Source organism: Furipterus horrens, unplaced genomic scaffold (genome assembly GCF_987537825.1).
Source record: "Furipterus horrens unplaced genomic scaffold, mFurHor1.1.pri manual_scaffold_1, whole genome shotgun sequence".
Taxonomy (NCBI): Eukaryota; Metazoa; Chordata; class Mammalia; order Chiroptera; family Furipteridae; genus Furipterus; species Furipterus horrens.
This window is the reverse complement of record NW_028327171.1, coordinates 83,345,166-83,359,437: the sequence shown is the minus strand read 5'-3', so window position 1 is coordinate 83,359,437 and position 14,272 is coordinate 83,345,166. Positions and strand designations below refer to the sequence as shown.

Genomic DNA, 14,272 nt, shown 5'->3' with positions numbered 1-14,272 from the left:
TTATTTGTAAGAAATGGGTTGATTGTGGAACTGAAAAAGCCCCCAGTTACCAGGAGGCAGTGATGTCCCCCTTGCCTCCCACATATGAAGCTAAGAAATTCACCAACCTCTCTTTGAGAACAAAGGCTAGTTAACAGATGGGCACCAGCAACCGAGTGTCTGAATCTCAGGGTGTGATGATATTTTAAACAAACATCTTTTCTTTTTCATCTAAATAAAAATGATGATAAAGCTGTAATCTTTCCACGGGATTAAAAATGTAGTTAGCTTCTACTTCTTGGGAGCTTCCAGAGCATCTTACAATGTACGTATAGATTTGCTTCCTCCTAGTGGACTGAATCCCGTAAATTGAGGTTTTGTCTCATTGATCTGTGTACTCGCCCTAACTCCTACTCCCCTATCATGGTTATTACTTATCTTCCTGCATAGAAGATGCTTAGAAATATATGTGTCATGATGTATTAGAAGAAAAAACAAATGGTGGGGAAGGGAAACGAAGTGTTAGATATCAAAGATTCTGTTCTAGAGAGGTAGCAATGACTCCTAAAATGCCATTATTATGGAAGCTGGGAAGCAGTGGGCACCAGACATTTTGGACAAATATGTATATGTGTAAAGTCCTGTGGAAGAGATGGGGGAGAGAGAGAAACAGTGGTTTCACTAAAAAAGACAAACTATTTTTCTCCTCTGCCAGCTTTTATTTTCTACAACCACACTCATGGCCGGGAAGAGCTGGACATCTTTGTGCACCAGCTGCTGGTCTTGATCATCTTTTTGGCAGGCCTGCTTGCCTTTCTGGAGTTTTTCATACGCCACAATATAATTTTGGAGCTTCTGCGCATAAGCTTTATTCTGCTTCAGGGGAACTGGTTCTGGCAGGTGAGTTGGGGCCTCCAGTTAGTGTACCTAGTGTCTTCACGTATAACCTTCTCTCTTTGTCTGGTGGGGCATTTTGCTCTAGAACTCAGATGAGCTGCCATAGTGAGAATGTGGGCCTTTGACAGCAGCCCGGGTAGGAGTAATGACAGCAGAGGGGAAGGAAGTGGGTGTGTACACCTTCATCACACACCTGAATACCCACTATATGGGAACTCTGAGCTGGCGCTTTCAGTTGGAAGCAGTTCCTGATGCTAAAGCAACTTACAGCTTAATGTGTAATAAGCTCGAGAAATGTATGAAAGGCAGGAAATGGAGGAGACTGTTATTTACTGAGAAACAAGTATGTGCCTGCCGCTGCACATGACTTTCACACACGCACACACACACACACACACACACACAGAGTTGCATTAAGTCCCACAACGACTTGTAAGTTAGGTATTATCAGGGACCAAGTTACTTTCCCAGGATCGCACAATAAGGGAACCAGACTCGGAATGTAGGTGTCTGACCACAAATCTCAGCTTCTCTCCATTTTACTCTGTCAAATCCCTAACCCTGGTGTGTTGTTGAAAAACTGTATTCGGTGAACATATATTTTATAGAGAATTGGAAATCATAATCCAATATCTATATATAGATAGAAAGAATGTCTGGGATGAAAAGTAAATGTAATTGGATCGGGAAAGACTTCTTAGAAGTGATTTTTAGTCACCAGAGAGCAGGGATTTGAGATCACAGGTTGTTTCAGGGACTTGAGTTCACATGAGGAATGAGAAGAATGCATTGGCAGGCATCCGGGAGAGAAACATCATGGTAAAAATGGGATAGGAAATGTAATATTTAAGTGTATGGGGGAGTAGAAAGGCAATTGGAGCAAAGACTAGTGAAGATGGGCTAAATTTAAGGGCTATTTTGAAGAAAAATGATACAGAAAAAATAAAAAATGTCCTACAATGTGATAAAATTGATAATTGGTCAATTTAACCAGCTTACACAGTTATTTTTTTTAGACTATCATTTTCTGGGATCCTAAATGAAATGGAATATAAAATGTTATTTTGCATTCTATATCTCCTGGTTGGAGTGTTTTACCACGTGCATGTATTATTACCCATTCACAAATAAAAATAAATTTTAATTTTAAAAGAGATAACTTATAGTCAAGATGACACAGTGAGTTTATACTTCAGTGTTTCGCCTCTCTTCCAAACACATAACAATAACAGATAAAATATCAAAAATACTTACAAAATAAAAAGACACAGAACAGACTGCACAGTAAGAGTAGCGCTGGGCCGCAGGCTCCAAGTTGACAGCAGACGGTGATGGTCGGTTATTTGGTTCCAGTGGAACTAAAAGAAAATTAAAGGGTTTCTTTTAAGGTGAGGGATAATGCCAGGCTTTTGTAACTAGTTGTGTTGTTTATATATTCTATATTCCTTACAAATTTTTTCCAATTACATTAGTTGACATTCTATATCCTTTTGTATTAGTTTCAGGTGTACAGCATAGTACTTAGACAATCATCTGCTTTACGAAGTGATGCCTATGATATTTTCAGTATGCATCTAATACCACATGTAGTTATTACAATATTATTGGCTATATTTCATATTCTATGCTTTACATCCTCATGACTATTTTGTAAATACCAGTTGGTACTTCCCAATCCCTTCATCTCATTGATATTTCACTTTTTGATAGAGGTCTATTTAAGTTTTATGTTATATTTATGGGCTTTTCAATTTCTCCTTATTGTCAGTTTTTGTTTTAATTTATTAGATTGTATTTCCTATTTTTTAAGTTTCTTCCTTTTTTTTGAGTTGAAAGCCTGTTTATTTTCAATCTTTCTTGTTCTTAGATAAATACACTTAAAGCTATAGATTTTCCTCTACGTACTACGATAGTGACTTCCCATAAAATTTTACATATGGTAGTTTTTATTCTTGGGCAATTTTGAATGTCACATTTTTCATGTGCTTTCCTTTTTAATATACGTTATTTAGGGGTGTACTTTTAAGTTTCCAGAAATATTCTTTTTCTCCTTATTATTTATTTCCAACTTAATTGCTTTGAGTCAGAGAATGTATTCTCTTTGAAATGTGTTGAGACTTCCTTTGGGACATAGCCCAAGGTTAGTAGTAGCAAATGTTCCACGTATTTGAAAAAGAAGTATATTCTGTCTTTTGGGGTTCAGGATTCTACATATATTCACTACATCAAGTTTGTTAAAGAAATAAATATTCAAATAAAGAAGATAGAAAGTAAAAACAAAGGGGAAACTCAAAGAGAGTTGAAGAAAAAAATAAAGAGCAGAATTAATTAAACTAATTAGTGTTCCATTAATAATTAATAATTAATTAAAGATTTGAGGGAGGAAGATGTGGGCTGTCACAGCTCAGAGTTGATTGGCTTAATGATGCCCCTTTTGGAAGATAATGTTTTCTTATTTCCTCCAAAACTTTTCTGAGGAAGAACTATGAGGTTGAAGTCTTTGGGCATAAACCTGTGATTATTTTAAAAATTTTCTACGTATCAGTATGTCTAGACTAGTTTCTTCTTTTACCTGGTGGCCAGACTAAATAATGTATGAAGCCTTAAGGAAAAATGAAGATTTAACACCAATGCAAACACATATTGGCAGGAAATAAAGCTTTAGCAAAGTGCTGCTCCCCATCATTAGATTTCTCTGAAAGTGAAAAAAAATCTGGAGACATAGGTGAATTTATTATGCTTCCATGTTTTGTTGAAATGTGTGATGTATGAATGTTTATGGTCAAAACTGTCTCATAAGCTAATAATATTACAATGATTTGCTTTTCACTATATTTTTTCTCTTGGTACTTCTCTACTTCTCCTTATATACTTCAACTAGTGCATAAAAAATGTAAATACAGATTAGAGAAAATGCACAAGTAGACTCTTAGAACCATAAGACTTGTAAACAAGACTAGAAATGAAAGATACATTAACACTGACATTACAGATATACAAAGGATCACACTAGAATACTATGAAAGACTGTATGCCACCAAATTCAATAACCTGAATAACCTTCCTAGACTGAATTATGAAGAACTGGGAAATCTAAATAGGCTAATCAACAGTGAGGAAATTGAGACAAAATCCGTCAAATTGTATACTTTCAATGCATGCAATTTATTGTTTGTCAGTTACACCTCAATAGAGCTATTAAAACTATCACCTAACTCTTTCAAAAAACAAAGCAAAGCAAAACAAAACAAAACAAACAAAACCTCCCCCAAAGTAAAAGTCCAGGATCAAATATCTTCACTAATGAATTCTACCAAACATTCAAAGATTTGATACTTATTCTTCTAAAACTTCCAAAAATTTGAAGAAGAAGTAATACTCCTAACACATTTTATAGGACTAGCATAACCCTGTTACCAAAACTTGGCAAGGATAACACAGACAAAAAGAAAACTATGGATCAATATTTCTGATGAATACAGATGCAAAAATCCTAAACAAAATACTAGCAAATAAAATACAACAATACATTAAGAAATTAATACATCATGTTCAAGTGGGGTTCATTCCAGGGGCACAAGAGTGGTTCAGCATATGCAAATTGATCAATTTAATATGCCATATAAACAAAACAAAGGATAAAAGTCATGATCTTATCAATAGATGCAGAAAAAGCATTTGATACAACATCAGTTTATGATTAAAACACTCAATGAAATGGGTATAGAATGAAAGTACCTCAACATAACAAAGGTCATATATGACAAACCCTCAGTCAATATCATGTTCAATGGTGAAACACAGAAAGCTTTCCCTCTAAAATCAGGAATAATATAAGGACGCCCACTCTCACCATACTTATTCAACATAGCTCTGGAAGTCCTAGCGAGCAATCAGGCAAGAGAAAGAAATAATAGTCACCCAAATTGGGAATGAAGAAGTAATAGTGTCACTTTTTGCAGATGACATGATTCTGTATATAGAAAACCCTAAAAACTTAACCAAAGGCTATTAGAAACAATAAACAAATACATCAAAGTTGCAGGATACAAAATCAATGTACAAAAATCCACTGCTTTCTTTGTACTATTAATAAAATTTCAGAAAAAGAAATTTTAAAAACCCAATTTCTTTGCAACTGCAACCAAGAAATAAAGTACCTAGGAGTAACTTAACAAAGGATGTGAAGGACCTATATACTGAAAACTACAAAGCATTATTAAAAGAGATGGAAAAAGACACAATGTAATAGAAAAACATTCTGTCCTATGAACTGGAAGAATCAACATAGTTAAAATGGCCATATTAACCAAAGCAACATACAGATTTAATGCAATCCCCATCAAAATCCCAATGTTATCTTTTAAAGACATAGGACAAAGAAATCATCATATTTGTATGGAACCACAAAAGACCCTGATTAACCAAAGCAATTCTGAGAAAAAAGAATGAAGCTGAAGACATCACACTACTCAACTTCAACTTACACTACAGAGCAATGATAATCAAAATAGCATGCAATTGGCAGAAAAACAAGCACATGGACCAATGAAAAAAAAATAGGAAGCCTAGAAGTAATGTTTTGAAATTAGTAAGTGTAAGTCTTACAACTGTTTTTTCAAGGCTATTTTGGCTATTCTTGGCCCCTTGCGATTCCATATGAATTTTAAGATCAGCTTTTCATTTCTGCAAAAAAGGCCATTGGGATTTTCATAGGGATTGCATTGAATCTTAAGATTGCTTTGGGTGTTATTACCATCTTAACAATGTTAAATCTTCCAGTCCATGAATATGATATGTATTTTCATTTATTTAGATCTTTGATTTCTTTCAACAATGTTTTATAGATTCCAGTGTACAAGTCTTGAACCTCATTTATTAAATTTATTTCCAAATATTTAATTTTTTTCAATGCTATTGCAAGTGCAATTGTTTTCTTAATTTACTTTTTGGTTTGCTCATTGCATGCCTATGAAAATACAACTGACTTTTGTATGTTGATTTTGTATCCTGCAAGTATGCTATTAGCTCTAATTTTTTATCTTGTGGACTCTTTAGAGGGTTTTATATATATGTCATCTGTAAATGTAGATAATTTTACTTCTACCTTTGCAATCCAGATGTTTAATTTTCATGCCTATTTGCTCCGACTAGAATTTCTAGTATAATGTTGAATACGAATGGTGAAATCAGACACACTGTGTTGCCTTGATCTTAGGGGGAAATCTTTCAGTCTTTCATCACTGACTATAGTGTTAGCTGTGTGCATTTGTTTATTTTAAAACATTTTTGTACTCTAATTTTGAAGTAACCTGATGAAACTACACAACTTGGAATCCTAGGCATGTTCTCTGGAAGCCCACCAATCCTCAGAGATGATTACTATTCATATTTTGAAATTGATCTTTAAATATTTTTAATTTTTTTTTGCAAAACATAACTTATTAGGTACTGTCTATATTTCTAAAACAAGCAATAAAACCTGCTGTCTTATCTAGTATTTCAGATAATGGGAGTTATCTTAGTTACCATTCACCTTGGAACCTAGCATTTTGAAAAGTGGCTGATTATTTAATGTGTGTTTTTTGTTTTAAATTGCAGATTGGTTTTGTCCTTTATCCCCCCAGTGGAGGTCCTGCATGGGATCTAATGGATCATGACAACATTATGTTTCTCACCATATGCATTTGTTGGCATTATGCATTCACCTTTATCATCATTGGAATGATTTATGCTTTTGTCACCTGGTAAGTTAGTGACTTTTGTTCATGGAAGTTCTGTTCCTTGGTGTATGATCAACAAGGCTTGATAATATTGAACTTAATATTCAAAGAGAAATTTCATTTTTAGTCTTCCACAAGACAGGGTAATATAGCAGAAAATGACCTGCAAACCCAGAAGTTTCCAGTAGAAAGAATAAATTCTGGCTTAAAGTTAGGATAGCTCAGCAGTGTCTCTGCTGTGCCTCTGATCTATGAATCACCCTTCAACACACTCTGCTGTGCATCCATGCCTTTGCACACTCTCTTTCCTTTTATAAATGGTCCACCCTACACCTGTAGTGAGTGAGCCCTCCGTCTGCCCATGTGTACATCAGTTACAGCACTTCCCAAGCTTTGTGTCATTTTTTTGACCAACAGGTTTGTCTCTCACTGAATTTGAGTACCTGCCTAACTTGACATTTATTCTGATTTCTAAAAGTAAGATCTTGTTGAACAGTACATGTTTTTACAAGGACCCTGATAACCCAGGTTACATAATGAGTGAGGAACAACAGAGCTGACTGATAAGAACACATATTCCTCTGCTGTATGACTTCAGGCAGATTATTTAACCACATTAAGTCTCAGTTTTGTTGTTGGCAAAATGGGGATAATAATAGTACCTTAATAAGATCATGTATTTAAAGTGCTCAGGCCATAATAAGAGCTCGATGGAAGTTATTTTTGTTGTTTTTCTTGTTCTTTTGTTATTCTGCTTATTCTTATTCTTCTATTTTTTCTCCTGTTTGAAAAATGCACAAATATAGACCCTATGGGGAGAGACAGATAATTTAAATACAATGCAGTAAGTGGAAATACTAGAAGAACAAAGCACTTTTGGAACTCAGGATGCTTCCTCACAATTGAGAATTAAGCTGCAGTTTGAAGGACGAGAAGTAATAGAACAGAGTGAACATAGGTCCTCTCTCTAAGGTAGCTAATGCCAAAGCACAGTGGATTGGCCTGGCTGATCCTAACTACTAGGCATGCAGCCTCCCATACCTAATCCTTCAGATCTCAGCAGTGATTGAAATGTTCTTATCTGCAGTCTTTGTTATGGTAGTCATGAGTTACATGTGCTTATTGAGCATGTTGCCATGTTCCTAGGACCACATTAATTTTAATTAATTTAAATATCCATATTCATAGTGACCACCATATTGGACAGTACACATCTAGCAGGTTCTCTAGATTCTTAAAATGCAGGAGCTGCTTTTGGCCCAGTGGGGTCTCAGCCTCGGCCAAAACTAGTTTTCTACTTTTTTCTCTAGACTTGTGCCCCATGTCATCTCTCCTGCTCCGTGCTTTGAGCTTCTGAAGCACCTTTGGTGCTGGTTCTCTGAGTAAGGAAACCGTTAAGAAAATGGCTCCCAGATGTCCGGCTAGTCTTTGGGTCAGCCCACTTTGATCTGTAGTTGCCTCTTTCTAGCTGTCTTAAGTGCTTTGGGTGCTGGGAAATTTAATCTTCTCATTGATTAATTTCTATTAGTCCTGTGCCATTGTACACCCCCCCCCCCCCCAAGCATGTGCATGAGGTGATTGTTAAGGCTGGCTCTGCTTTGAATGAAACTTGGCTTCTTCCTCTGTTGTTCTAGGCTGACATCTGGGCCTCATCTCCTTAGGGGCTGGGCAGCCTCCAAGATCAATGCCAACATTCAGGGAGCCACTCTACCGCATGTCAGCTCCTTCCCAGAGCCAAAAGAAGACTACTGTCTTTTCCTGTTTCAAAAACCTTCAGACCCCTAATGACTCTCATATCCACTTAAAGTTCTCTAAAAAACAGAAATGCCATGTTTATTTTTTCAGCCTCTAGTCCCCTCCCTTTAACCTTTTGACTATATAGTTTCCTCTACCTGGCATATCCAAATTAAATGCTTATCTTGTCTACACAAACTTCTGTCATTATTCTAGCCCTTGCTTATCTCTCCTCATGAGTTTTTATAGCATTTTAGTCTCTACCACACATTTTAACAACAGTGACCTATCTTGTAATGTCTGTGCTTAGCTCATGTTAGTCTTATCTGTTAGCTAGGTTGTGTTGTCTTGAGGAAAAGACCCTTTTCGTATTGCTCACAGTACTTGGCACACTGTCGGACATATAGTAAGTACTCAATGAACACTTAATCTATTTTAATAGATCTGTTTCAGAGTTACTGGAATGTAGGCTTCATTTGTTTGGAAATTGTGTTTTATATGCTTTTCAGTTTTGTTCTTATATTGCTCTTGAAAATATAAGATCAGAAGCTCATGTTCTGATATATTTTGATACGAACTTAAGCAATCGCTTAAAAATATCATGAAGGTTCAGTACTGGTGTGCAGTGAAGTCACATAGCAGGCTAATTCCATCCTGTAATCATAAGGAGCTTTGAAAATCTCTTTGTCAGGGTTTGACTGTAGTATGACTCAGTGACAGGTGATGAATTTTCAAGATGTTGTGTCAGGATTTGTTTGACATAGCACAAAGATCAGCATGGAAGCAGAATGGAGTTATGGAGCTACTACTCCCAATATATCTGAAAAGTGAAGCTGTAATTCCCAGTTTTCTGGGATAATGGTTCAAAAATTGATTCATCCAGTCTCATGCCTACAGTCTTTATTGTGACATTTCATAGGAGAAACCTGTCTGTTTGGAGATATTACATGTTTTACCGTATTTCATATTTAAATGCCTCTGCTGCACGGAATTATTTCAGAAGCCCTCTCTATGGGTTGAGAAGTATTCCCATCTTCAGATTGGTTTTCCAAGCAATAACTCATGCGAGCCATTTCAAAGAAGAGAATAGAGATGACAAATTTCATGCATATGATAGTTTGCCTTCTGGAAGTTTGATTTCCAGATCAAATCTGGAAGTGCACCCAGAGTCTCAGCTCTGCTTTTTCTCATATTAATTGAGCAGAACATATGGGAACAAAAGCCCAGACACACCTTGACCTTATTTCCCTGGATTTGCCTCATTCCGGGATCTAGAAATTATTTGTACTTCCTTGTCTTACTCCATCTCTCAGTCTGTACCCAGTGGCCATTACCTGGAGCTACAGGGTGCAGACAAAGCCTGTTTAAAGTATCTGAACATTCCTCATCTTCGTGGCTCTTAGCAACAGCAGATACAATCCAGAGAGGAGGAAGGGGAAACAGGAGAAATCACTATGGTCTGTGTTAACAATTAATTTGTAACAAGTAGTCATGTCTTTGTTTCATTTTCCACAAAAGTTACCTGGAATGAATCTAATGAATGACTTAAATAATTAATTCATTTCATTTAGCACTTATTGAAGTGTACAATATGAAAATAACTATGTGGATTTAAAAAAGTGACACAAATGCTGCCCCAGAGTTTAAATTAAGACTGTTGGCCTTTCATGAGAACAATGCCTTGAAGAATTAAGGACATTGAAAACAACATCAAAATTGCCAATTAATAATCAAGGCAAATGATTTTGAGTTTTTCTTGGCTCTTGATGAGTCAACAGATATTACTGAATACTATTCAGTTGTTGTGTATTGGAGAAGTTAGTGCTGAGTTGAAAGTGACTGAAGCATTATAAATTATCTATGAATAGGTGAGTAATATGAACTCCTGGCAGATTGCTCCAAAGGCCATTGATTTGTCAACTCTGCATTGAGCCACTATTTTGTGCCAGACATTATTTTAGACTCTGGTTGGGGTTAGGATGGTAAATAAGATGGTCTCTGCTCTTATGAAGTTTATATTCTAGTGGGATTCAAAGCACAAGTAAAGACAATGCATATTGATAGGGGCAGGTCAGACCTTCAGTGTCAGAAGAATAAAGGCAGAAAATAAGGGTAAACATGCAGATAGGCTGATGAAGTTTTTCATAAAATGAGAATGATTTTGATGTTTTAGTTTATCAAGTTTGTTTGCATGTTCCTGTGTATTTCTAGAATTAAAGGTGTTGTATTGATATGGTCACAGTACAATGTCTTTACAAATAATCATGCACAGAAAAACTTTTTCTAGTTCTTATTATGTCAGAAAAGGGGAGGACCTGCTGAGTTTCTGCTGCTCAAAAGCTAAGCATCTTCCAATGTCAAAAATTATAATCGCTGCTTCCCCCAATTAAGCAGATTATCTTAATCAATGAAAATAGTCACAAGGGTGGAGTGCACTTCTAACTTCTTAATTCATTGAGGACCATCACATGCAGTGGAGCAGCCTGTGGCCTGAACAAAAGCACCTCGCTGAAGGTGAGGGTAGTGGCCGCAATATAGTCCAGATTTGACATGTGGAAGGAGATGCCTTTATGCACTTCCTTTCAGATGAGGGCTCCTGCTTACACAGCTAGGTGCAGACTTGGTAAAGCTTGGCTGAGCTAGGTTCCACCTGGGCTTCCTACAGCCCAGAGATTCTCTTCTTTATTTTAGAAAATAAAAAGTTATGCATTCAAAATCGACATTGCATCTGTTTACTTATTATACCGTGCTTTAATCCACCAAAATTTTCAGATATGGCCAAAACCAAACAAAAATGATTTTCTCTTTTGGGGTGCCTCTCCCATTTGCACAAATAATTTGGAGTTTGTTGTACTATACATATGTATTGCTCTCGGTTTTTAATCTTAAACACCATAACATGAGATGCCTTTCATTCTCCTCAGGTTGGTTAAATCTCGACTTAATAGGATCTTCCCCTCAGAAGTTGGACTCCTGAAAAATGTTGAACGAGAACAAGAATCAGAAGAAGAGATGTGATTTTGATGGGCATCAAGTCTTTCTGGATGAACTTTTTCTTTTTTTGCATTGTTTTTGTTCATGGTTTTGTTTCTTGATCTTTTGTTTGGCTAAGGATGATTCTTGGTGTACTGGTTATATTTTGAATTTTGTTAAAGTATTTGAATTTAAATGTTGTATTTTAGGTTTGAAAATACTTTGGATGGTAAGTTCATTTTGCACCTCAGTCTTGGCATTTAGGGCCTGGAGTGACTCTTCCCACATCGTCTAAAGTTTGATGCTTATTCTATGAGAAGCATTTATTTTATTTGCCTTATAGATATGCTCAAGGTTCCTGGGCTTACTACCATTTGTAACTCATTAAACATGGAATTACACTTGTTTATCTTGTTGCTGAGATGAGAAATAAATGAATGCATGAACCTTGGTTCAGATACCTCAAATCTGTTTTTGTTATTCACCTGCACCTCACCTTTACATCATGAAGAAAAGGCTCTGTGACAGTGAAATTTCTTTACTTGTGAGACTTCTCTTTTTGTAACACCTGAGCTCTCCTCCGGGAAAAGTGAGCTGGAGTCATCCTGAGTTATGCGCTCTTTGAGAGAAGAGACAAGGGATGATCCCTAGAATATATGGTTGCAAAGCCATAAGAGTCTGGGAAAGGAGAGTTATATAGAGTAAAAAGTTGTAAGTAGCATAGTGTGGCCACCATACCATCCCCTCTGCTGAAATAGTTGAGGGGTTAAAACAAGGAATAACCTTTTATGGAAAATGTGGGTAAAAAGTCAGAGTCCTTGCATAGTCTTTGGGCTAAATAGACCCCAGTTAAGTCAAGAAATCTTGTCTCTAATTCTGGTTCTCCCCTTAACCAGCCTCAAGGGCTTGAGCAATTACCATGTCCTTCTCTCTAGAGTAAGGGAATGGAATTGGATGAACTGTGAGCCCTTTCTGAATGTCACAGGTTGTAAATCTAGAGTTGCTGAGACAAAGTTGAAGCATGGACATAGCTAATTTTGTACAATATTAGTCAAAAAGGCCAGTGTCTGACATGACAGAAAAGGTAAGGAAGACCAGGAATCCTTGAGGGGTGACTCAAATATGAAAGAGAAGAGGCAGCCTTGTGGGCAGCTGGAGGTGAAATGTGGGCAATTAACTCCCTGGCATTCCAGAGGCACTGACAAATCCAGGATGCTGCCCCAGTCTGGTGTAATCACAGTGACACTGACGAGGGAGGTGAGTGGATTGTTTAGGCCAAAGAACTGGACACATCCTTTTTTTTTTAGGTCAATTTGACTCAGTCATTTTTTATTTTCCCTTTTTCTTGTACAACTAGCAAATGTTTCTTTCTGCTTAAAATTTTAGTTTGTAAAAGTGATGACTAGAAAGATGTACTGTTTTTGTTTCCCAGGAAAGCATTTGGGCAGGTCTAAACAATACAATAGAGAGGATGATCATCTACTATAGCTCACTGAGTGTGTTAATGAAAGAACTAAAGACATAAAGGTTATTGAGTGAGTAAATAACTTCAGACACTTGGTATTTCTTCTATACACATTAGCTTTTCTAACAACCAGTTTTCAGACTCATTCATTTTTTTTTCATGTAAGGATTGAAAACAATTGATGTGGGTATCTACAGGTAGATCTTGGACAATGCAATAAAACTTGCTGCATTTCGGCATATGAAATGCCCACATGCCATGGTCCTCAGGTGATCATGGCCACCTGTCTCTGTGTGTCCTGTATTTCAGGGCTCTTTTCTAGTCTAGCAAGTTTCTATGACTTTGGCAACTTTGTGTTTCAAAAGAGTGAGTCATCAAAAAGATGAAGGGAATTAGCAGTACAAATTGGTAGTTGCAGAATAGTCATGGGAATGTAAAGTACAACACAGGGAATATAGTAAATAATATTGTAATAACTGTTTATGGTGTCAGATGGGTATTAGATTTATTGGAGTGACCACTTCATAAGTTATATATATGTTTAATCATGGGGTTGTACACCTGAAACATATAATACTGTACATCAACTGTAATTTAAAAATAAAGGAGAGAGAGAGAGAGGAAAGAGTGAGCCATCAGCTGCAGTTACATGAAAATGGCATTACTGGTATCTAGGACTGAGCAGAAACTCTAGGAATAATTATGAACCAGGTTAAGGCTGGAATTCTGAAAACTGATTTATGCAAATATTCCCACAGTCTTTATAAGAGAGGAGGAATGTCCATTCCTCTATTCTCTGCACAGAGAGAATATGAGTGAGAGGCAACCCAGTGAGTTCTCAGGGAAAGAACTTTTGGTTCAGGTCTATGTCTACAGTCTAGGGCTTTCTGCCTCTAGTCCCTGATATCGGCAATAAATTTGAACATCATTATTGTAATTTTATGGAGGTCTTCACAAAGGAAGAGATTGGGGGAGGGTGCCTTCCCTTACTTTTATTTGTATTTTATCTCAACTCTTCCCAAAATCTGGGGTCTCAATTCCTGAGCTTTTTCCCAACCCCACATTTGTGGGTATCCCATGCTTCATTTGACTGTGTTTTATTGTGTTTCAAAGTAAAGAAGCTCTGTAAGTAACTCAGTGCAAAATCAGCATTGGCTGTTGATGTGATAGCAACTCCTCAGTGATGTCTGCAATCTCCTGTCTCCTTTGCCTGGGAAACTACAGCCTCTGAGTGCACTAACTTCCAGCTCATTGCTGAAATGGGAGGTTGGGTCATGACCATCTTGATGTACTCCTTGTCATCCTTTCATAACTATAGGGCTGCTAGTCAAGGCTATATTGATTGTATCTTGGATGTGGATAAATAAAGTAGTGTATAAGTCACTAGGGACCATAAGAACAATGAAAATAAAAGCTGAAAAGTGAGCAATTCTCCCAAAATACAAGAAGTCAAGAGCTAAAAAGTATAAAACTTCTTACATATAGAGAACAGATCCAGAAA

The 14,272-nt window shown here is 36.6% G+C and overlaps 1 protein-coding gene across 10 annotated transcripts in view; it reads left to right on the top strand.

Moving 5' to 3' along the window:
* Positions 1 to 11,773, top strand: part of TMEM45A (transmembrane protein 45A) — a 55,053-nt gene extending 43,280 nt beyond the window's left edge. For 4 of the 10 annotated variants that reach the window (XM_090276086.1, XM_090276080.1, XM_090276084.1 and 1 more), the window contains 3 exons: positions 695 to 879; positions 6,478 to 6,623; positions 8,234 to 8,475. In XM_090276086.1, the coding sequence (XP_090132212.1) occupies positions 695 to 879; positions 6,478 to 6,623; positions 8,234 to 8,384 (482 nt within the window). In that variant the 3' untranslated portion in view covers positions 8,385 to 8,475. Of the gene's footprint in view, positions 1 to 694; positions 880 to 6,477; positions 6,624 to 8,233; positions 8,477 to 11,257 lie in introns of those variants that run through there. The other 6 variants (XM_090276077.1, XM_090276078.1, XM_090276079.1 and 3 more) reach the window with 3 other exon arrangements.
* The last annotated feature ends 2,499 nt before the right edge of the window (positions 11,774 to 14,272 follow it).